Here is a 25429-nt window from a genome sequence, read left to right as displayed (position 1 = left end):
CTTCTTGCATTGTATATTTGTTTGATGGTCGTACAACTATTGGCATTGTGCTCCTTCAGAGTCAACAGAATGTTTCTTGGTTTCACCATTGGCTTCATTATATCAGCAATAAGTGTCTTTTCAGCTTTAGTCAATCGTCCGGCATATGGATGTCCAACTAATGACTTGGCCAATTCATGATTATGAATCCCACAAATCAACTTTACTATCCAGCCTTGTCCTCTAACCACTGGCTTGCCACGAAGCTTTAAGGGACACCCACATTTCCTAGTCTCAGTGTCTCTTCTAACAAATTCTTTCTTCCTACACCTATACTCGCCACTCCTTTCATAGCCAATTAATACAAACGAATTCATTCCTCTACTATCTGTGTTTGTGTCAGACCTTACAATCACCGCCACAAATCCATTTTCATAAGCAACGAATCGAGCCCACCGCAAAACATCCTCTCGGCTGTCAAACACCTACAAACCAATCCAGATAATTTTAGTTTCCTACAACATATTCATTTTATTAAATCACTCACAATCATGAACATTATTACTTGAGAAGTATTGAACGCATTCGAACAACCAACATGTGGTTCATTCACACCACATTCTTCTTCATTTTCATCCATATCAACTTTTTCAGGTATTATACCTTCATACATCCACTGATTTTCGTCCATCTTAACAATAAATCAAAAATTTCAACACAGACATACAATACATAACCGAACTACACATAACATACAAAACTATACATAATAACTCATCATTAGTAAAAAGCCAAAATCCTATTTCATTCTACACGTATAAACAATTCAAATAAAAAAATAACAATACAAACAAAGTAATAATTTAAAAACAAAGTTAAACTTTAAAATTTCAAAAAATAGAGCCTGTTACAGAACAAGTTGATCCGTAAGTCTTTTGCGGATCAAGTTGATCCGTAAGTCATTTACGGATCAAGTTGATCCGCAACTATCAACTTGATCCGAAGCAATGAAATCTACATGCGGATCAAGTTGATCCGTAAACTTCTTGCGGATCAACTTGATCCGTGCGATTTGCTGTACACCAGAACGCACCCAACACTACATACCTCGTATGCTGCTGACGATTACCGCAACACCGAACACCGATACCTTCGCCTTCATGGAACCTAACCGTTCATCGAACCAAATCAATCACAAGGAAACGAACAAAATACGGGAAAACACTACACACTGAAGAGAGAAAAGAAGGAGAGAATGCACAAATGGAAGCATTGTGCCATTTTTAAAAGTTGGGTGCAATAAATGGAAACACTTTTCATGGAAAAGGGAGAAAGAAGGAGCAGCAGGGGCACTTTTGGGGATTTTAGAAGTTGCTGGGTGCACCAGCAATAATGGGTGCACCTAGCAACTCCCAGCTCATAACCCTATGCTGTTCCTGAATTCGCCCAAATTCTCTCTCTGCCTCTTTACTCACTCACTCACACTCCGCTCCGCTTAACTGTAATGGAACCATTCCATGCTCCGAATCCCCAACTTCATCGCTGTCAACGTCCGTCACCGTCTCCGTAACTTCCCTAATCCTATTCCTTTCCTTCTCTCCGTTTCCGTCGCTGCATCTCTCCCTCCGTTACGGAACCGAAGCCCGTCACAGATGGCGGCTCGCGAATCGATGATGGCGGATTACGCGAAATCGGGGAAGTCGTCGTGCAGGGCGTGTTCCCAAAAGATCGAAGCGAAGGCATTGAGGCTGGCTTCGGTCTCCAAAGGAAATGGTCCGTACGACATCGTCAAGTGGCACCACCTCCGTTGCTTCCCTCTTTCCTCTCACTCTCACTCCTCTCCTGAGAGCATCAGAGGCTTTTCCTCCTTGAAGGTGCTTTTCCTTTCCCGTCTCTTCTTTTGGTTTTTCCCTTTCAAACACTGCCCTCTATTTTTCTTTTCCTTTTAAAACAATAAGAAAACTGAAGACCCTAATTATAAATGCAAATTTCAAACCCAGTAGAGTTGGGCCTAGTGGTGAGGTTTAGGGTAGTATACGCGAGGTTTGAGCTTCGGTGGGACCATTATACACCAAAAAAATGTTAATTACACAAGTCGGTTCGAGTGATAGCTTTGCTGTCCGTTAGTGGTTGTATCTGATTTGAGCATGATCGCTTTCAACGGAGGATAGTATGCCATAAAAAAAAGTTAATTACATATTCTTTAATACTATTGTTTTTTTATTATTAGGTAAAATGAGAAATGCTAGCAAATCCCAGTAGACAAGTAATCTGTTTAAAGTTTTCAATGTAATTTGAAGCTTTTAAGGTGATTCTTTTAGTTTTTTGTATTGTCTTATTTTATCTTTGCAGAGTAGTGACCAGGAAGCTCTGAAGAAGTTATTTGCTGAAAATAACAAGTCTGAAGAGAAGGTGATAACCCAGTTAGATTGATGTGTTTCCCTTTTTATTATTTGAATTTTTTTATTGTTTTAACTTGTCTGCATTATTAAGAGCAATCAAACTTTGTTTCCTTTTGAATTTTGTCCTAACTTATTCACACTGGTTGTGTGTGTTACACTTCTTTAATAGGTTAATGAAGCAGTGGAAGATGTACGAAATGAGCTGCAAGAGACTGGAGAGCGTGGTTCAAAGAGATTAAGGGTAAGCACACACTATGAAAGAGTCTTTGGAGTATCAAATACTAAAGGTTAGATAAAAAAAATATTGTATATCTTAGAAAGAGAGGAAGTGGAGGGTGGTTTCATGCTTCCTGTTAAGAAGGTTTTAAATTTTTTGCTTACATTTTATTTAGTATTTCTTGATTGCTGTGTGATATAGTAACATGCAGTTCATTATCTTTGTTATGCCATTCTAGTTTCTAGATTTCTTGATCTTGAATGAAGATATTGTAACCCATATTAGAATTTTTTATTTGATAAAGAAATATGTTTCGGAGACTTTTTTCTTGTAATTATATGAAAATGAGAGTGTTACTTGATATTCTTAAGTAAATGTCTGTCAAAAACGTAAACAGTTGAACATGAAGCCATGGAATGTAGGTTTGGGTTGTTTTCCAGGATTTATATATGGTGGTCCATACCAGTGGTTCAAGTTGTTAGAATCATAAGCTGTATTATTAGGTTAATGAATGGCTGGGTTGTGAAACTTGTAACTAGAACTAATGGCTAAAGTTACTGATATAATATTAATTGCTACTTAGTCATTTTTATTAACTTTGTTTCTGAGATCTGCCAGATAATTATTCTTTCCAAGGCTGTCCGATCACTTGAAGCTTTTAAGGTGATTCTTTTAGTTTTTTGTATTGTCTTTATTTTATCTTTGCAGAGTAGTGACCAGGAAGCTCTGAAGAAGTTATTTGCTGAAAATAACAAGTCTGAAGAGAAGGTGATAACCCAGTTAGATTGATGTGTTTCCCTTTTTATTATTTGAATTTTTTTATTGTTTTAACTTGTCTGCATTATTAAGAGCAATCAAACTTTGTTTCCTTTTGAATTTTGTCCTAACTTATTCACACTGGTTGTGTGTGTTACACTTCTTTAATAGGTTAATGAAGCAGTGGAAGATGTACGAAATGAGCTGCAAGAGACAGGAGAGCGGGGTTCAAAGAGATTAAGGGTAAGCACACACTATGAAAGAGTCTTTGGAGTATCAAATACTTTTTTTTTTTATCAGCAAAAATAGATATGTATATATTTATATGAATATGTGAAGTACCAGAGGTACTCAGAACAAAAGAAGAGAAGCCATAAGAATGGTTCCGTGTACAGACAAACAAGTCTGAAAAGGAACCATATTATGACTCAAGATGAAATATACATCTGCTGGAAATCCTAATTATGCTACCCTCTGCTACTGTAAGAAACTTTGTCTAAGGTTACTTGACCAATGGTTAAAGTGGATTGAAAAGTCTTTCTCCACACTTTTAATCCAGGTCCATAGTAGAAACACAGCATCTTCAAACAATTTGTTGCCGTTGAAAGTTTCGTTGGAAAAAAGTATTTTGTTCCGCATCTGCCATATAGACCAGTTTACAGCAAGCCACCATCCCTGCCATCTCTTGACCCGTATGCCGCCAATCTGAATAAACGAATGTTGAAGGAAATGATGTTTTGGTTTTAAAGGAAGAGCACCTTTTATATTCATCCAAGACATAGAATCCCACCAAATAGGTTGAATTTTAATGCAATGGATGAATAAATGGGATGCGTCCTCCTCCACCCTTTTGCAAAAAGGGCACAGCGAGTCCACAATCTGAATTTGCCTCCTCTGCAGGTTTTTCTTTGTTGGTAACCTGTCCTTAAATAATCTCCATGCAAATACAGCTATTTTACTTGGGACCTTTATCTTCCATAACTCCTCAAAGCATTCCTCCTGAATTCCACCAGCCAACTCCTCCCTTAGCATGTTGTATGCACTGTGTGTAGAGTATATGCCTGATAAATCTCCCACCCACTCCCAGCCATCAGGATCCTGCTGCTGGATGAGGTTATCATCAACCTCTCTAAGAAAACTAACAGCCGAATCAATCTCAGGCTCAAACAGTGGCCTTCTCCAAATAAAATTCCATTCCTGGTGGAATTAAGTATGAGAAAGATGAATAAAACAGTAAATAACAGATAAAAACAGTGGGAAGAAATGGATGAAATAGTGGAATTGTATTATGGTAGGACAATTACAACCTCAACAGCTGAAGGAATAAAAGATAATAATCTGATAGTGTACTACCAGATCCCAAATCACTGATTCAGTGACCCTACCAAATAACAGAATTCTTTCCTGCCCACTACTGCTCAATACTACTACTTATATAGTACTATTTTGATGTATCCTCTGCCACCTCATCATTCTTTTTCCCTTTTCCATTCTTCCTCGTATACACTCTCCAAACCTTGGGCCCATTAACATTCTCATCAAGGCCCACTTCCTTACTAAGGTTTCTATCAATTCCATCCTCCTTAGCAACAACCTTGTCCTCAAGGTTAAAATCTGGAAACTGTCCTCTAATGAACGCATCATCTTCCCAAGTCACATCATCACTGGACTTGTGCTTCCACTGAACAAGACTTTGAGGCACAGATACTCCTCCTTGAGTGATAGTGCGTGAACCAATGACCTTCTCAGGATAAAATTCATCCATATCAGTAACCTCTAGCTCTGTGGGTAGATCCCCTTGCACAGAATAATCACCAATAGCCTTTTTCAACAAGGAGACATGAAAAACTGGATGTATCCTAGACTGTGGAGGTAATTGAAGCTTGTAAGCAACCTCACCCAACCTCTCAATGATCTGAAACGGCCCATAAAACCTTGCAGCCAGTTTAGGATTGATTCTCTTTGCTACAGATTGCTGCCTATGAGGCCTTAGCTTAAGAAAAACCCATTCCCCTACTGCAAACTGAACTTCCCTTCTCTTCTTATCTGCATATTTTTTCATTTGTTGTTGTGCTCTCAGCAAATGAACCTTCAACTGATTCAAAGCCTCGTCTCTTTCACACAGCTCCATAGCTACAGCAGCAACTTTGGTCTCATTACTCAAGAAACGGATGATGTTTGGTGGCTGCCTCCCATAGACTACCTCAAAAGGAGTCTTACCAATAGATACATGAAAGGTGGAATTATACCAGAACTCAGCCCATGGAATCCAGTGTGACCATGTCTTTGGTTGTTCAGAAGCAAAACAACGCAAATAACTTTCCAAGCATCTGTTAGTAACTTCAGTCTGGCCATCTGTCTCAGGGTGGTAGGCCGAACTCATCTTCAGTTTAGTGCCCTGCAGTCTGAAAAGCTCCAACCAGAAATGACTCATAAAGAGGGGGTCCTATCACTAATGATAGACAGAGGAACACCATGAAGCCTGACAATCTCCCTAACAAACAATTCTGCTACAGACTTGGCAGTATAAGGATGTTTCAACAGCAGAAAATGGCTATATTTGGATAGTCTGTCCACTACTACTAGCACAGCCTCAAACCCCTTAGATTTGGGTAAGCCAGTGATAAAATCCAAAGAAAGATCCTCCCAAATGGCATTAGGAATAGGCAAAGGTTGAAGCAAGCCTCCAGGTGCTGTTGCTGCATATTTTTGTCTCTGGCAAGTATCACATGCCCTCACAAAATCTCTAACTCTCTTTTGCATACCTGACCAATACAGATTAGCTGCCAATCTTCTATAAGTTCTTAGGAACCCTGAATGTCCCCCCATAGGCGTTTCATGAAATTCCTTTAGCAACACGGGAATTGAAGGAGAGTCTGGGGATAACACCAGACGACCCTGATAAAATAAGACATCCTGCTGCACAGTGAATCCTGTCTTAGCTCCAGGATTCCTTTTGAGTTCTTCCACTGTTTTCTTCAATACAGGGTCCTGCCTAACCTCTTGCAGCAATTGCTCTCCATCCAACCATGTGGGATATGATAACATCACAGCCAGCTCCATATCACCATGGCATCTTGACAAAGCATCAGCAGCCTTATTCTCTAATCCAGGCTTATATTTTACTTCAAATTGATAACCTAGAAGCTTAGCCAACCAACATTGTTGATCAGGTGAAGTTACTCTTTGTTGCAGGAAATGTTTCAAGCTCTTATGATCTGTATAAACCACAAAAGGTTTGCCCAAAAGATAGTGCCTCCAATGTTGGATTGCAAGCACCAAGGCCATAAGCTCCTTTTCATACACAGACTTTGTCAAATTCCCATCGGATAAAGCTTTGCTGAAGAAAGCTATTGGTTGTCTCTTTTGCATCAGAACTGCACCAATGCCCCTTCCTGCAGCATCACACTCCACTTCAAACGGCACAGAAAAATCTGGCAATCCCAGCACTGGAGGTGTAGTCATAATCTGTTTAAGTAACTTGAAAGCAACTAAAGCTTCTTTTCCCCACACAAAATTGTTCTTCTTAGTTAATTCAGTTAAAGGTTTGGCAATTTTGCCATAATCCTTAATGAATTTTCTGTAATACCCAGTGAGCCCTAAAAAACCACGCACTCCTTTCACATTTTTAGGCTCGGGCCATTCTAATACACATTTAATTTTGTCTGGGTCTACTGCTACCCCATCTCCAGAAATGACATGGCCAAGGTAGTCCACCTGTTTACAACCAAACTTGCATTTAGCTTCATTGGCCACAAAGCAATGAGATTCCAGAACTGACAACACTAATTTCAAATGCTCCAAGTGTTCAGTTTCAGATTTGCTATAAACCAGGATGTCATCAAAAAACACCAATACAAAACTTCTAAGATAGGGTCTGAAAATGTCATTCATTGTAGCCTGAAATGTTGCAGGTGCGTTCATCAACCCAAAAGGCATTACAAGGTACTCATAGTGTCCATTATAAGTCCTAAAAGCAGTTTTATGAATATCATCCTTATGAACACGAATCTGATGATATCCAGCCTTTAAATCTATTTTAGAAAAAATAGTTGCTCCATGCAATTCATCCAATAACTCGTCCACAATTGGAATAGGATACTTATCTGGAACAGTGGCTTTGTTTAAGGCTCTATAGTCCACACACATCCTCCAGGACCCATCCTTCTTTTTGACTAAGATAACCGGGCTCGAAAACGCGCTCATGCTGGTCCTAATAACTCCTGCAGCTAGCAACTCCGTCACCTGCTTTTCAATTTCTTTTTTCTGGTGATGAGGATATCTGTAGGGCCTTACATTGACCGGTCCATGCTCAGGAATTAATTTAATCTGATGCACCTGACTTCTTTCTGGGGGTAGAGTAATTTTTTCCTGAAATACTTCAGAAAATTGACATAGTAATTTGGTCAATTCCATCTGTCCAACTGCTTGAGCAATATCCCTCTCTTCCTGCTGAGTCCACCACCAACCTTCACCTCCCCTTCTATGCTTATCCTCTAAAAAGGAGTGTAAGCAGCTCTGCTTTTCCTGTATACGGCCCTGAGCTTGTAAGTTTACCATTCTTCCCTCGTGCATAAACTGCATTGATAGATTCTTCCAATCCATCACCACTTTCCCCAAAGTGCTCAACCAAGACACTCCCAGCACCACGTCTAAACCTCCCAGCTCTAACACCAACGCATCCACATGAAAAACTTGGGGCCCCAAATCAATTTGAACTCCTTCACATATTCCCTTTGAAAGAACCTTATGACCATCACCTAGCTTGATGTTCTTAGCTGCCATAGGGGTCACAGATAACCCTAATGCTGTAGTGATTTCTGGGGAGATGAAATTATGGCTAGCTCCACTGTCAATTAAAACCATCACATCAATACTAGCAATTTTTCCACAAATCTTCATCGTATTATACTCCCCCATGCTACCCATCACTCCAATCAGATTGCATTCCGCCTCTGTCTCCTCTCCCTCTCCCTCCGTTTCAGTGGCTTCAAGAGAAACAATTTCCCCTTCCTCGTTCAGCTCTTCCCCTTCTCCTAAAATCAGAACACGCATTGCTCGTTCAGGACACTTGTGGAGCGTGGGATGGTACTTCCCTCCACACTTAAAACACAACCCCTTGGCTCTTCGTTCAGCTATTTCATCACTCTGAACGCCGCGAACTCCCTTCCACCGTTCCGACGACAGCGTATGACGATCATTTTCCCCTTTTCGTCCTGTTGAATTCATTGAGGACGTGGGATTTGTATTTGACCCGGTAGAACCCGTTTTCTGACTTGGAGCGTACCCACCCGAATTAGAGCGGGTAAAATCTTTGTGGATCGGGTTAGACCCATTTCGAGATTTAGACAGCAGCCCATTGGGCTCACTACGGCCCATACGATTCTTCCCATAGTAACGATCTCCTTCATCGTCTTCTTCCTTCAGTTCCTCTTCAACATCTTTGGCCATCCTCATCACTTGCATACGATTCTGCGGATTCAACGTTCGCACCCACCGCCGAATCGGTTGTTTCAAGCCACTCATGAAATAACCCAAGTACTGCTCCTCCGGTAAACGACCCACCTGAGAAGAAAGCAGCTCAAATGCTTCGACAAACTCTTCTACCATTCCCGTCTGACAGAGGGTAGACAACTCCTCAAACGGATTTTCCAATCTTCTACCACCATACCTCGCAATCAAAGCTCTCTTCAGAATTTCCCACGAAAGATCATCCTCTGTTTCCCATAACAAGTTAAACCAATGGATTGTTGAGCCCTCCATACTCAGACGAGATAGCTTCACCCGCATTTCATCAGGAGTATTCTGCACGTCGAAATAGATCTCTGCGCGCGTAATCCACGCTACAGGATCTTCCCCTTCAAACACCGGAAGTTTGACCATCTTTCCGGCGAGGCGAGACTCGTTCTGAGTTGAGTCACCAACAGAAGTTTCGCCCTCTGGCGACACTCCCTTCTGACTGATCTGTTTGCTGAGCTCAGTAAGAATTACACTCTGTTGCTGCATCTGTTGAGCATGTTGCTGCATCTGCAGAGCGAGGTCATGCAACATCGTTGTTACGTTACCCATTTGTGTCTCCAAAGCTTCAATCCGCTCTCCCATTTTGGGTATCCTTGGCATTTACAATTTCTGGTTTCAGGGGGTATTGATCCGGCAGGTCGGACCAATTGGTGGAATTAAGTATGAGAAAGATGAATAAAACAGTAAATAACAGATAAAAACAGTGGGAAGAAATGGATGAAATAGTGGAATTGTATTATGGTAGGACAATTACAACCTCAACAGCTGAAGGAATAAAAGATAATAATCTGATAGTGTACTACCAGATCCCAAATCACTGATTCAGTGACCCTACCAAATAACAGAATTCTTTCCTGCCCACTACTGCTCAATACTACTACTTATATAGTACTATTTTGATGTATCCTCTGCCACCTCATCATTCTTTTTCCCTTTTCCATTCTTCCTCGTATACACTCTCCAAACCTTGGGCCCATTAACATTCTCATCAAGGCCCACTTCCTTACTAAGGTTTCTATCAATTCCCATCCATTCTCTCTAAAGCTACCCATTTGACGAATAAGCTGATTCTGCTGAGAGGAAACAGTGTATAATCTGGGGTACTTTTTTGCTAGAGATTCCTCCATGGAAATCCACCTATCCTCCCAAAATCTGATCTTATCCCCCCCTCCTACCTTCCATTTTAATCCGTTTTGAATGACTTGTCCCTGTTGTGAATGATGGAGGGCTCTTTTCAGGTCCCGCCACCAAAGAGATTCAGAGACTCCCCTCCCTATTTCCTCCATACTCCTCCATCCACCGTATTTTGATTCCACCACCCTAGCCCATAACTCCCCTTTGTGTTGCAGAAGATTCCATTTCCATTTGCCTAAAAGAGCAACATTAAAATTGTTGATGTCTTTGATGCCCAGCCCTCCTTTTTCTTTCGATAAACACACCGTCTCCCACCTAATCCATGCAATCTTGTGTTGATCCACTCCTCCTCCCCACAAAAACCTTCTTTGTAGTTTTACTAACTTGTCAACCACGGATTGAGGCACCCTGAAAAAAGAAAGAAAATAAATGGGAATTGATGTTAGCATTGAATGTAATAAGGTCACTCTCCCCCCAAACGATATGTGTCTCTGTTTCCATTTTGCCAATTTTCTCTCACACCTATGAATAATTGGCTCCCACATCTGACAGCGCCTCGGGTTGGCCCCAATGTGAATGCCTAGGTACATAAAAGGAAAAACCAGCGTGCTACAATTCAGATAATGTGCTGCAGATTGCTTCCATTCTTCGGTCACCCCAAATGCTCCAAAACAACTCTTAGCAAAATTGATTTTTAGCCCGGATACAAGTTCAAAAGACCTAAGTACAGCCTTTATTGCTTTAACATTCGCTATAGATGCTTCCCCAAAAAATATTGTGTCGTCTGCATACTGTAAGATACTTATCTTGACTTGATTGGACCCAACTGAGAAACCTTCATAAAGGTTTTCCTCCACAGCTTTCCTCATCAACCCACTCAAAGCTTCCGCTACTACATTGTAAAGGAATGGTGCTAACGGATCCCCTTGTCTGAGTCCCCTTTGTGGAAGGAACTCAGACGAAGGACTACCATTCACCAACACTGAGATAGAAGCGGATTTCAGACATCCCTCTATCCATTTAGACCATTTTGGGCTGAATCCTGTTCTCCTTAACATGTACAACAGAAAATCCCATGAGACGGAGTTGTACGCTTTCTCATAGTCTACTTTAAATACGATGCAAGCTTTGTTACTTCTTTTGGCTTCTTCAATGACCTCATTTGCAATTAGTGCGCTGTGTAGTAATTGCCTTCCTTCAATGAATGCAGATTGGACTTCATCTATGATGGATGACATCACCTCCTTCATTCGAGAGGCCAATAGCTTCGCCACGATCTTGTACATACAACCTATTAGAGAGATAGGTCTGTATTCATTCAAGAGCTGTGGATCTACCACCTTAGGAATTAGCGCTATGAAGGATGCATTGCAGCCTCTAGGAAAGATCCCGTTAGCATGGAATTCATGGATAAATCTAATAACATCGAGTTTGATTAGCTGCCAGAACTTCTTAATAAATTTAAAATTCAGCCCATCGGGACCTGGGCTTTTATCACTCCCGCAGTCCCGTATAGCCTGCTCTACCTCCTCCACTTGAAAAGGTGCCGACAACAAACTATTCTGCTGGTGACTGATAGATCGAAAATTGATACCATCGAGCCTTGGCCTTTGAAAATCTGGTTCTTGGAATCTTTGCAAGAAGAAAGATCTAACTGCCTCCTTCACCTTATGTGGCTCATCAGTCCACATGCCATCTAGCATGATCCCCTTTAAGGAATTATTCCTGCGATTAGTATTCATCAACAAGTGAAAGTAGCGAGAATTACAATCTCCCTCCTTGATCCATCTAGATCTAGCCTTCTGACGGAGCAAGGATTCATGAGCTTGCGCAGTTGTCCATAAAGCTTCTTGAAGTTGTTTTCTTTTTGAGACTTCTTCAGAAGATAGTTGTCTATGGCTTGTGTCTTCCTCTAGTTTATTTATTTCAGCCTCCACCTTCTTAACCCTTTTGAGAGTATCTCCAAACTGTTCCTGATTCCAGATCTTCAACCTTCTTTTTAGTCTCTTAATCTTTTCTTTCAAGACATACCCACCCCAGCCTGGTTGCTGATGCGAATTCCAGCTTTGGTACACAATCTCCTTAAAGGATTTATCTGATAACCAGCAATCAAGTATCCTAAAAGGCTTAGGACCCCAATCTGTTACCTTGGAACGAAGAAGGATTGGACAGTGGTCTGAAAAGTTTCTTGCCAAAGTAGATTGATAGCTGCCAGGCCATCTTTCAATCCACTCATGAGAGACCAAGAACCTGTCAATCCTGCTCCTAGACTCCCCATTTGGTCTATACCACGTGTAGTTTCTACCAATCCATGGTGCCTCAATGAGCTCCAAGTCTTGTATCCAATCGTTGAATTCTGTGATACTGCTATCCCCCGAGATCCTCTGACCTGTGCCATATCTTTCATCTGGGTGCCTAATGTTGTTGAAGTCACCCAGGATACACCATAGCCCTCCATGCAAAGAATCCTTCAATTGCTTTATGTTATCCCACAGTAATCTCTTACCGTGAATGTCGCAGGGTGAATATACTGAAACTATGTTAATGTGTTGCCCCTCTTTTATCCACTCCCCAGTCAAGTGAATGAATCCATTTCCAATTGTTTTACTCTGTAACCTGAAATTTATTTCACTCCATAGGCATAAAATACCCCCAGCTGTATTGTTAGCTGGCAGCATCTCCCAACAGACCTCCACATCCCCCCATAGTGCCTGGCACATTGCTTTGTCAACCACCTCTTTATTTGTTTCTTTTATGCATATCATGTCTGCACCTTCCTTCTTAATCATTCTTCTAATTGCTGCCCACTTTACTCCCCTCCCTAAGCCTCTGACATTGTAAGAGACTATATTCATTGATCCCTCTTGCTGGCTTCCCATCTCTGATATTCTGTCCTATCCCTGTCTTCCATTAGTTTGATTTTTTCGATGAAAGCATCATTCTCATCTCCTCCTGTAACTCCCAACTGTTTAGCCATACTTGATGGGACTCAGTATTTGGTCCCCTACCCCCATTATGATTGGATATGTCTGATGCACAGTTATTAGTTTCACAATAAGCAGAATCCCTTCGTGCCAATATTTGTAGGGGCTGGTTTCGTGCACTACTCCCCTGCTCTGTTTCCACTGTGTTACATTCATTGAGGCCTGGTTTGGATTTCTTTTGGTACCTCTTTTGTCTGGAATACACCTGCCAGGTATTATTTTCTGTTTCTGCCTTAGTAGCTATTGGGCCAAGGCCCAGTTTATGCATTTTTCCATTGGGGGTGCAAATAGAGCTGCTGGTTATATGGTTTGGCCCACTAATATCCTCACAAATACCCATCCGCTGCTCACGTGGTGTCTCCACTCCTCTGTCTTCATCCTCCTCCACATTTTTGAATTTGCCGTTGCTGCATGATTGATCTTTTGGCTCTGTCGGGTCACCTATGCTGCTGTGGTCAGGTGTAGCAGCTATTGAATCATTGTGGGTCTCTGTCAGGCCTTCTTTCTCCCTCCTTTCGAAGTTTCCGTTTTGGTGAAACTTGTGTGGTGCCGCTGTTACCCACTGTGGTTCAGCAATCGTCCTCTGGTTAACGATGTTATCCACTGGGTATTCGAAGTTCGACAGTCCGCTGGGTAAAAGGATGGTGCCGTGAGATTCGAGTCCGCCGTCGGTTCTACATCCACGTTCAACTTGCGTTTCCGGCACCGTCGACGTTTGCATGTGTGCTTCTGGCATCGCGTTAGCCGCCGACGACGTTGCCGCATCCCCGCAATGGGTTTGGCTATGCGTTTGGCTGTGGCGATCTCCATAGGAGCTGTCATCGGAGAAGATCTCATCAGACGACCCCCCGACACTCCTTCTCCCTCGGATGCCTTCGTGATATGTACTTGTTGTCTCCTTGATAACATCCACCGCGAATGTTTCATCAGCAGTGAGGACGTGAATGGTGTGTTGGATAGTTGGCCTCCATGAAGTCTTGATGAGCACTCTTGCCCTGTCCAACCTCCGCTTTTCTTCAACCTCGTCATCCATGTCCACCATTTCTCCCATCACTGACATGATCTGTTGTATGTATTTCTTATCCCAAGCTTGAAGTGGGATTCCCCAACAATGAACCCATACCAGCCTATTCCCAGTACGTAAGCTTGGGCTCCACTTCTCCATTGAATAGAACATCGGTGAGCTTCTATCTTGTCCCCCATGCATAATTTGTTCTTCATCCTCTTCACTAAGGCCAAGAAGCAGAACCAAATCATCTCCTATGTATTTAGGGGCTATTTTCAATCCTATCTCCCACCAGAGATCATCCTCCAATCTGTCAAAAGTAGCTGGGTTTCTGAGGCGTCCTACCCACGCACCCTTCAGCCATTTAGTGTCTTCAGGTTCGATGTCGATGTGGATTGAAGAAGGTGGGTTATGGCGGCTATGGCTTTGGATATTGGGATTCGTTCACTGTCTCGGAGCCCTGTTATTTCTCATTACCACCTCCCTGTATGAAGCTGGGTGTGTTTGGTGTGGTTGTCGAGCATGGTCAGCTTGTGTTTGAGTGCCCCCTTCGTTTCTCTGTAACTTGATCCCTGCACCTCCCTGTGCTGGTTTTTCTCTTCCATGCTTGGGAATGTTGACGTACAGTTTCAATCCCCCAATGATGATTCTATCAAGCTGCCGTGCCAAGTATGGAACGTCCCGTACCCCTTTAAATCTAACAAAACCGTATCTCCTTCCTGAGTAGTTTCTACGATTGGGTATGAACACCTCCCTGACATCTCCCCACTTCTTGAAATGTTGCCATAGCTCCTCCTCTGTAATTTCTTCTCCAAAACGAGTGAAATAGAAGGTTGCGATGTCTTTGTGGTCCCTCCAGTTAGACACCTTGTGTAGTTGCTGGCCTCGTGACCTGTTTCCTGCGGAATCCCATTGGGTTACCTTCCAAGGGCTGTCGCCGATCCTCGCCGCTGCCTTTCTCCTAAGTCTATCTCTCACCCACCCAGTGTTTCTCGCTCTAAAACTAGTGTTTCTCTCTCTAAACCTATTCATCTCTCAAGTATCAAATACTAAAGGTTAGATAAAAAAAAAAATATTGTATATCTTAGAAAGAGAGGAAGTGGAGGGTGGTTTCATGCTTCCTGTTAAGAAGGTTTTAAATTTTTTGCTTACATTTTATTTAGTATTTCTTGATTGTTGTGTGATATAGTAACATGCAGTTCATTATCTTTGTTATGCCATTCTAGTTTCTAGATTTCTTGATCTTGAATGAAGATATTGTAACCAATATTAGAATTTTTTATTTGATAAAGAAATATGTTTCGGAGATTTTTTTCTTGTAATTATATGAAAATGAGAGTGTTACTTGATATTCTTAAGTAAATGTCTGTCAAAAACGTAAACAGTTGAACATGAAGCTATGGAATGTAGGTTTGGGTTGTTTTCCAGGATTTATATATGGTGGTCCATACCAGTGGTTCAAGTTGTTAGAATCATAAGCTGTATTATTAGGTTAATGAATGGCTGGGTTGTGAAACTTGTAACTAGAACTAATGGTTAAAGTTACTGATATAATATTAATTGCTACTTAGTCATTTTTATTAACTTTGTTTCTGAGATCTGCCAGATAATTATTCTTTCCAAGGCTGTCCGATCACTTGATCATATGGCTGTGTGAGGAATCCAATTGATTTCCATCTTAATGGGTCACTCCTCAATATTCAAGGACCTGGTGGAATTGAAAGCTACATTAGTGATTGTTCTTTGGAATTAGGATGCCCATTCCCCCTCCCAAGCCCATGTAGTTGTGAACCAACTACCACCAAACCATTATGTTCATTGGTTACATTCTAATCTGGTAACACAAGCAAAATATTCATATTGCTAATTTAATATCCCATAATCAAGTAATCAATTTGCCTCTTGATTTAGCATATGATGCATAGAGAGTACTATTGGCTCATTTTCTGCCCATTCTTTTCTTTAGCAGGCTGCCCTCTCTAAAACTGTTGTTATGACTTTAATCAGCTTGTTTATAATTCAAATTGAACTCCTCTGAGAGTTTCGGTGTCTGATTTTTAATTCTGATCATGAAAATAATAATCAGCAGACAAGTAAAAAGTGTGAATACATTTGGATGGGATATTCTGTATCTATTATCTAGTCCATTTCAAAAGCAATTAACAGGGACTTTGTATGTGCTGAAGAGCTCTGGGCTTGATAAGTTTTTGAAATTGTTGCCACTTGCCCACCATGTTTGAGGTGATCTCATCTTTGCCACTGTGCTTAAGGAGAGAGCACGAACTCATGGTGCTAGAGAGGCTCGTAGCATTTCTAGTTTCTGTAGAAAGATAAAGTAAACAAGGACTAAATTATAATTTTAAAACATTCTTAATAAATATTAAAATCATAATGTTACCTTCTACTTCAGGTTACGACATGTAACTTACCTGCAATCATCACCTAATGATCCTGTTTTTCAATGCTTATTTTCTCCTTCAAATGCCTTATCCCTGCTTAGATTGTATTGTTATTCTCTTTATTCTTCATGTTTATTGCTTGCAGTTGTGCACACCTGATGTTAAAGCTGTGGTGAACATTAAATTTTCAGTTTCTGATGTCAAGAGCAATTACAAGGTAACATTACGTCCTTTTCTGTTTGATTTCGTGATGGCTTTAATGTTTATAGTTAAACTTGATCACATTGTTATGCTTGCAGTTTTCTCTACTGTTTGATGTCTTTTGCTCATCTTATGTTTAGTCAAATTATTACCTGATTCAGGATGCTACCCTTTTACCAAAATGGAAGGCATTCCAAACAGTCATATTTCTTGAACGGGTGAGGTTAATAGTCTTAATTGGTGTTGATTTGGTTGTTTGCTTGGACTGTAGACGAGTATAACCTTGTGCAATGTGTCTGGTTAAAAATTCAAAAGGAACATACATACAAATGCATTTGCTCTTGGTTGTTTACATGTTCCGCATGTTCTATGCTCTGATACTTTACAGGATGATGGTCTGCATGATTCAAGTAAAATCGCTGCATTTGATTTTGATGGATGTCTTGTAAAAACAGATGTGAAAAGGTATTTCTGCATCTGAACTCATGACTTTGCAATTATTAATTTTGTTGGCTTTTGTGGTGCTATGGATTGGATATATTTTATCAAAATTATGCTTTCAAACTGATTATTATTATTATTGTTGTCACTGGCTATAAACACCATAAGTTTCTGATTATTAAGAAATTTATCCTTTCCTTTCAGAGTGGGTGCAGATGCTTGGTCCCTTATGCATTCGTCTATTCCTGATAAACTACAAAGCCTATACAATGATGGCTACAAGTTGGTGTGTCCCCAATTTGGCTGACTTTTGAACTTTAGTATTCATGCTCTCCCTCTCTAATTTAAACTTATACCTATCTAATAATACTGGTTCGCATGAAAACTTATATGTTGCATGCTCTTTTGTTTTTGTTGTCTACTATAGGTAATTTTTACCAATGAATCCAATATTGAACGTTGGAAGAATAAGAGGCAAGTAGCTGTGGACTCGAAAATTGGACGTCTAAATAATTTTATTGTGAAAGTGAAGGTTCCAGTTCAGGTGATTTTTTTGGTACAACAGATGTATCTGCTGTTATCAACAATTTAATTATGGATTATTTGTTTTGCTAGTTATGTTTTACAGCTGTCATACTCTTCTGTTACTGTGTGTTTTCCATTTCTGGGAATAGGATTACTTGGTTGAGAATGTTCTTACTTACTCGTGAAACAAAAGTAAGGTGATGTTAAAATTAGAGTCTTTTTGCGCAATAGGTTAAATATTGTTGTTTTTCTCTTTTTCCCCCGCCTGGTAGGAATACGCAATCAGGTTTATGGCTGATGCCACTACTATTTAGAGTATGAAGGTATGGTTGATTTGCTGAAAAATAAGAGCCAGCACTCTGAACACAGTACAAATGAATAGTACCTTTTTGAGTTTTAAAATAGTCTAAAGTACAGGACAAAAAGCAGCTCAAGGGAATGAAACAGTGAATTTTTTACACACTAATAAACTTGGTGAGAAAATGTTGTCAGCAGCACAAAAGAGAAAAAAGACCAATAATGTCTGTCACTTCATTTTCCCTGCTCTAGTGCATAAGCGACAATGCACAACATAAAGGGTATTAGAATACATTTTGCATTGTTTTACCTAGTACTTGTACTTGTCACAACACAATGACAGATAGACAAAGTTTTAGTCCTGTTCATGGGGCATTAAACAACTGATAATACAACTATTCTGTCGCACTACTTTTGTGTGTTGTCCCTCAGTATGCATCAAAACCACCCTTAAAGTTGACAGTTCTTCAAACTTCAAAAATATTCAATCTTTCTAGTGACATCTTTTCTTATCTTTAAACAGTATAATAATATCTTTGTCATTGCCACCATAGAAATTTATCTTAAATTGTATTGGTTAGTCTGAATTTGAAAATTATTTTTCAAGATTCTGTCCTTTTCATTTATCACGTTAAATAGTAATTAGATTTGACAATGCTGTTAACTTCTTACACCAGTAATATAATTCGTTTTTGGTCAATTTTATTCTAAATTAGGATTTTTCAGTTATTTGAAATGAAACATTTTTACTAGGTAATTCATACTCTTTGTCAGTACTAATATCTTCCTAGTTACTTGGTTTTCCTGTCTTTTCTGTTCTTCATCCAACAGTTAAGTACATAAAGTTTTACCTCCACTTTTAAGGTAATATAATTTTAAAGGTGATACAGAAGGAAGTTAAATTGGCATCTTTGACATTTTTGCTACCTTTTAACTGTTCGTCATTCAAGGAAATTCTCTATCAATCATTTTAAGTCCCAGTCATGTCCATGGTGAATGCATTCTTTCTGTTAGTAACATGCATTTCCTTTTTGACCCAAAAACAAACATCTTCACTACTGGTTGTTTTCATAGTCATAGATGTTAAAATTGTAATCTGAACCTTTTGCATCTTTACATTACTGCACAGTGATTCTTTTGACCTATAAAAATTTAGGTCAAAGGTCGAGGGATTCCGTAGTTGCAACTTGCAAGTTTCACTCATTATTTAACAAGAGTAATTCTAAAATACTCTCTTTATGTTATGCTGTATCCATACACAAGTTTTTTTTTCTTCTTTTTCTGATCAGCACACCTTGTACAAGTTTTTTTCCCCTTAAAATCAGCACACTTTGTACAAGTTATCATTGGATCTTGAACAAAATAAATACAAATTATTTATTTTATCCAGATCGACCAATAAGTCATGTAAGGTGCATGGATGTGTCCTAAACTCATTCAGTGCATTGTGAAATCCTTCTATGTGTTGAATATCTTTTGGGGTTTCTAAATTAGATTTGTATGCATCATTACTAAATATTTTTTCCTTGTTTTAGAAGTCAGCAGACATAGACTAGACTAGGCTGTCACATAGACTAGGCTAGGCTGTCTTTTCCCCCTTTCTCTCTCTTATGCTTTGTACTCTATAAATTGTAAGCTGAAACATGAATATCAAGAGTCATGTGAGTGAAATTTCCTCACACTTAAATTCAAGTTGGCATCAAAGCGGGTTCCGGCCATCATCGTCGCCGTCGCCACCGTCCGCCGCCGCCGGAATCTCGCCGGAATTTTTTTTTGGGTCAAAATGGCTACTTCTGGTCCTGTTTTTTCATTTTCTGGAACCCCAACCATTGCAACTGCCAAGCTCAACTGGAAAAATTATTTGTCGTGGTCTGCTTCAGTTGAGTTGTGGTTTCTTGGTCAAGGGTACCATGGCCACCTAGAGAAAAACATCAATGTTGTTCCAAACAACAAGAAACCTGAATGGGAGAAGGTAGATTATCAACTATGTGCTGTTCTGTGGCAATCGGTCGAATCAGATGTTTTGGAAATTCTCAGATCTTTTAAAACATGTCATCTTTTTTGGAAGAAGGCCCAAGAGATCTTCGCCAACGATATTCAAAGCCTATTTGATGTGACTGTGAAAGTTACAGCTCTTAGGCAATCTAACCATGACATGATTGCACATATGGGTAAAGCTCGGGCAGCAGTAGAAGAGCTGAGAAGGTTTCTTGTGGCTAGGAAACTGGACAAGTTCTACATGGTCCTTATCTTGAGGAGTCTACACTCAGATTTTGATCATGTACGTGATCAGGTCCTAGCTGGAGATCAAGTCCCATTGATGGATTCTCTCATTACTAGGCTTCTCCGTGTACCTCATGCGTTGAAGGATGAAAATCTCACTGATGCTGTGGAAACATTAGCCATGGTGGCACCTCGTGGGAGAGGGGGAGGCCGTAACAATAGAGGAGGCCGCAATGGAAGAAGTGGACGTCCTCAATGCACATATTGCAAGAGGATGGGCCACACTCAAGAAAATTGTTACTCTTTGCATGGCTTCCCTGACAAAGTGGCACAGGTATCCAAGTCAGAAAAATCTGAGTCTAAGTTTTCTGATGAGGAATACCAAGAGTATTTGAAGCTCAAGTCCGAGAAATCCAGCAATCAAGCATCATCTTCATCAGTACTATGTTTCTCAACAGCATGTGTTTCTCAATCAATCGGAAGTCCTAGCCCTTGGATACTTGACTCAGGTGCCTCTGATCATATCTCTGGTAACAAGTCCTTCTTTTCATCTATTTTCTTTCCAAAGATTCCTCACCTTGTTACTGTAGCCAATGGGTCCAAAGTTGCGTCTCAAGGAAGTGGTCAAGTTTCATTATCTCCATTGAAATTAAATTCTGTATTATTTGTTCCTCAGTGTCCATATAATCTAATCTCATTAAGTCAGTTGACTCGCTCATTAAATTGTTCAGTAACCTTTACCGCTAATTCCTTTGTTATTCAGGAACATGGGACGGGTCGACTGATTGGAGAAGGACGTGAATCACGAGGACTGTATTATTTAGAATCCAGCTCTTCGATATCCTGTTTTGCATCCTCAAAACCCAAACTTTTGCATGATCGTCTGAGTCACCCAAGTTTATCCAAGCTGAAAATAATGGTTCCTAGTCTTAAAAACCTTCAAGTCTTAGACTGTGAGTCTTGTCAACTAGGAAAACATGTTAGTCATCATTTCCTCAAACTGTACAAAGATGTGATTTGGTTTTTTCTACCATTCATTCTGATATTTGGGGACCAAGTCGTGTTACATCTTTTGGTTTTCGATATTTTGTAACCTTCATTGATGAATTCTCCAGATGTACTTGGGTTTATTTAATGAAAGATAGATCTGAACTTTTGCCCATATTTAAGTCGTTTTGCAATGAGATTGAAAATCAATTTGGAAAAACAATCAAGATTTTCAGAAGTGATAATGTAAAGGAATATTTCTCTCATGATCTTTCCTCTTTTTTATCCTCGAAAGGTATCCTACACCAGTCCACATGTCCTTATACACCTCAACAAAATGGCATAGCTGAAAGGAAAAATCATCACCTTCTTGAAACTGCTCGTTCTCTAATGTTAAATTCTAATGTTCCTACACATCACTGGGGAGACGCAGTGCTTATTGCGTGCTTCTTAATTAATAGGATGCCTTCTTCTTCTCTTGAAAATCAAATTCCTCACTCAATTATCTTTCCTCATGACCCATTGTTTCATGTCTCTCCTAGAGTGTTTGGTTGTACTTGTTTTGTCCATGATCTTTCCCCTGGTTTAGACAAACTTTCAGCTAAGTCAGTAAAATGTGTCTTTTTGGGTTATTCTCGTCTTCAAAAGGGTTACAAATGCTACTCTCCAATCACAAGACGATATTATATATCTGTAGATGTAACCTTCTTTGAAGACACACCTTTCTTCTCATCCTCTGTAGATCATTCTTCTTCTCTCCAGGAAGTACTGCCAATTCCTTGTCCTCTAGGTAACTCCGACCAAAATGTCAATGAAGTCCCATCTTCTCTATCAAATTCAATTGAAGTTGTCTCTCCACCTCTGCTTACATATCATCACAGGACACGGCCAACTGATTCTAAAGTACCTGAAGCCTCCCCTCGTGATTCTCATCCTTCTCCAACTAGTCCTCCAACCATGGATCCTGCTTCCTCACCTGTCTCTCATCACTCTGAGTTAGACTTGCCCATTGCCATCCGAAAAGGTACTCGATCCACTCGCAACCCTCATCCTATTTATAACTTTTTGAGTTACCATCGCTTGTCTCCTTCATATTCTTCCTTTGTTTTCTCTTTATCCTCACACCATGTTCCTTCTAATGTTCATGAGGCACTTAGTCATCCTGGATGGCGACAGGCTATGATTGATGAAATGCAGGCCCTTGAAAATAATGGTACTTGGAAACTTGTTTCTCTTCCACCTGGCAAGAAGACTGTGGGTTGTAGATGGGTCTATGCAGTTAAAGTTGGGCCTAATGGTGAGGTTGATCGGCTTAAGGCTCGATTGGTAGCTAAAGGCTATGCTCAGATTTATGGCCTTGATTATTGTGACACATTTTCTCCTGTGGCTAAAATCACCACTGTTCGTCTGTTTCTTGCTATGGCAGCCATGCGTCATTGACTTCTTCATCAACTTGACATTAAGAATGCTTTCCTCCATGGTGATCTTGAGGAGGAGATTTATATGGAGCAACCTCCTGGGTTTGTTGCTCAGGGGGAGTATGGTCTTGTTTGTAAGCTGCGTCGATCTCTCTATGGGTTGAAGCAATCCCCTCGGGCTTGGTTTGGTAAATTCAGTCATATTGTTCAACTTTTTGGGTTGAAACGAAGTGAAGCTGATCATTCTGTTTTTTATTGTCATTCATCCCCTGGGAAATGTGTTTATTTGATAGTATACGTTGATGATATAGTGATTACAGGGAATGATGCTACTAAGATTGTTCAGCTAAAGGAGCACTTATTCAGTCATTTCCATACCAAAGACCTGGGATATTTGAAGTACTTCCTTGGTATTGAGGTGGCTCAGTCAGGAGATGGTGTTGTGATCTCTCAGAGGAAGTACGCCCTTGACATTTTGGAGGAAACAGGCATGCAGAATTGTAGACCTGTTGATAGCCCTATGGATCCAAATCTGAAGCTCCTGGCAGATCAAAGTGAAATGTGTCCTGATCCCGAGAGATATAGAAGACTTGTGGGAAAACTCATTTATCTCATCATTACAAGACCTGATATTTCCTTTGCTGTTGGAGTGGTGAGTCAATTTATGCAAAATCCTCGTGTTGATCATTGGAATGCTGTTATGCGTATTCTTAGATACATTAAGAGATCTCCAGGACAAGGATTACTTTATGAAGACAAAGGTAATACACAAGTATCTAGGTATTGTGATGCAGATTGGGCTGGTTGTCCTATGGATAGGAGATCCACATCCGGATATTGTGTTTCCATTAGAGGGAATGCTATCTCTTGGAAGAGCAAGAAGCAAACTGTTGTTGCCCGGTCTAGTGCAGAGGCTGAATATAGATCTATGACCATGGCTACATGTGAACTTATGTGGATCAAACAACTACTTCAAGAATTGAGATTCTGTGAAGTTGGGCAGATGAAGTTATATTGTGATAACCAAGTCGCTCTCCGTATTGCTTCAAATCCAGTCTTTCATGAGAGAACCAAACACATAGAAATTGACTGTCATTTCATTCGGGAGAAGCTATTATCCAAAGAAATTATCATTGAGTTCATTAGCTCTAATGATCAGCCAGCAAATATTTTGACTAAGTCATTGCGAGGACCTAGGATTCAGTCTATTTGTTCCAAGCTTGGTGCATATGATCTATATGCTCCAGCTTGAGGGGGAGTGTTGAATATCTTTTGGGGTTTCTAAATTAGATTTGTATGCATCATTACTAAATATTTTTTCCTTGTTTTAGAAGTCAGCAGACATAGACTAGACTAGGCTATCTTTTCCCCCTTTCTCTCTCTTATACTTTGTACTCTATAAATTGTAAGCTGAAACATGAATATCAAGAGTCATGTGAGTGAAATTTCCTCACACTTAAATTCAAGTCTATGTAATACAGACTAAAGGGGGAAAAATAGACTTTGTTGCTCATTCGTTTTTGAAAATATTTAGGAAATGCACAAGAAGCTGACCTAGTATCTATATTTTATCTATACAGGTTTTTATAGCTTGTGGGGTAGGTAGTAAATCAGGTAAAGTAAACAAAAAGGAAGATGATCCTTTTCGCAAACCCAAACCAGGGATGTGGCATCTTATGGAGCAACACTTCAACTCTGGCATTGCCATTGATATGGATAAGTTATTTTTTCTTCCTTTCAATTGTTCAATTGATGCTAAGTTTTTTATTCCTTTCATTTAGAATATTACCATTTTTTATTCTTGAGGGGATGATGAAAATGTTAAAGATTCATTTTATATGTTGTAGATCCTTTTTTGTTGGTGATGCAGCCGGGAGAGAATCAGATCACAGTGTCGCTGATATTAAATTTGCAGAGGTAGTTAAACAATTTTAGCCATTAAAGTTAACTTGTCACCATTTACCCGAGGCTTTAGCACCCTTATTCTTGACTGATTCAAGCACCATTCAGAAAATGGTCTGATTTTTTACAAGTAAATCTTATGTTAAATGAATAAGGCATGACTCAACCATAATTTGAGCACAGTTTTCTATATATCTCTGATTAGTTTTGAAATTTATGGGTGTACTTCTTCATCCAGTTGTGAATTTTTTTTACCTTAAGCAGCACGGCTACTCTGAATAATATTTGACGTATGAGTTTGCGCTTAATTTCTATTTTACTATGTGATTTACAATTTTCTTTTGAATATTTGGATGTTCATTATCTAATTTATTTGTTTGTTTTCAATGTTTTCAGGCCATTGGTTTAAAATTTTATGTCCCAGAAGAGTACTTCGCTTGAGCATCTAATTAAGTCATTGGTTCATAGGAAGGTTAAGGTCTTATAGGTGTCCAGTTTTGTTTGAAAGTGACATTACCAACTGGAAGTATGGAACAGAAAGGATGTAAATGAATTTCTGGGCAATCCTAAACCCTAAACTTAACGCATAGTCGACTAATTTGTGAGCAATCCCAAATTTATTTTATGGTGCTTCAACTTGATTCTTATCGACCAGCTTTATTTCATTTTAAAATAGATATAATTTCTAAAGAACCAGGACCGTGGTTGTTTCGGATCCAAAATTTAAATTGGAGAAAATGTATATTATTAAAGAGATTTTATATTGTCACTTAATTTAAAAGTGTATGTTTGGCAACAGTTTGTCAAAAAAATTATGGATCCAAATTTTGATGTTCCTGGATCAGGCAATCAGTTGTTTACCATGGCTATCTCAAGCAATCAGCCAACGTGGACTAAGCAGACGAGTGACAAACAGGAATATGAGCCCCAGGGGTCCCATTTTGTCGTTCCTGGATCAGGCAAACAATCGCTTACCACGACTACCTCTGCTAATCATCAGTCGATGGCGTATGAGCCCCAATGGTTCCATTATGTCTC

At 39.8% G+C, this 25429-nt stretch overlaps 1 protein-coding gene across 15 annotated transcripts; it reads left to right on the top strand.

The window, feature by feature from the left end:
• The first annotated feature begins 1387 nt into the window (after positions 1–1387).
• LOC114379774 (polynucleotide 3'-phosphatase ZDP-like) lies at positions 1388–25038 on the top strand. 15 transcript variants are annotated; one of them, XM_028338480.1, is made up of 13 exons: positions 1389–1853; positions 2332–2391; positions 2551–2622; positions 3307–3366; positions 3526–3597; positions 16543–16614; positions 16739–16816; positions 16987–17063; positions 17244–17325; positions 17467–17583; positions 24070–24209; positions 24337–24406; positions 24788–25038. In XM_028338480.1, the coding sequence occupies exons 1-13, from the start codon at positions 1497–1499 to the stop codon at positions 24830–24832; spliced, it is 1302 nt and encodes a 433-aa protein (XP_028194281.1). In that variant the 5' UTR covers positions 1389–1496; the 3' UTR covers positions 24833–25038. The 15 variants fall into 15 exon arrangements, with proteins under 15 accessions (XP_028194285.1, XP_028194291.1, XP_028194292.1 ...); XM_028338481.1 differs by having other exon boundaries at positions 1391–1853; positions 16760–16816; XM_028338484.1 differs by lacking the exons at positions 3307–3366; positions 3526–3597 and adding an exon at positions 3217–3261 and having other exon boundaries at positions 1388–1853.
• The last annotated feature ends 391 nt before the right edge of the window (positions 25039–25429 follow it).

Source organism: Glycine soja, chromosome 12, assembly GCF_004193775.1.
Source record: "Glycine soja cultivar W05 chromosome 12, ASM419377v2, whole genome shotgun sequence".
Taxonomy (NCBI): Eukaryota; Viridiplantae; Streptophyta; class Magnoliopsida; order Fabales; family Fabaceae; genus Glycine; species Glycine soja.
Note: the sequence above shows the minus strand (reverse complement) of the source record. Positions and strands in the feature narration are given on the sequence as shown.

What these genes read in the sequence shown, in the direction of transcription:
- LOC114379774 (XM_028338480.1), top strand. Translation starts at nt 1,497, where the DNA reads ATGCTCCGAATCCCCAACTTCATCGCTGTCAACGTCCGTCACCGTCTC. An exon ending in GAGGCTTTTCCTCCTTGAAG is followed by an intron (nt 1,854 to 2,331) that starts GTGCTTTTCCTT and finishes TTATCTTTGCAG; the next exon opens with AGTAGTGACCAGGAAGCTCT. An exon ending in ATTGCCATTGATATGGATAA is followed by an intron (nt 24,210 to 24,336) that starts GTTATTTTTTCT and finishes TATATGTTGTAG; the next exon opens with ATCCTTTTTTGTTGGTGATG.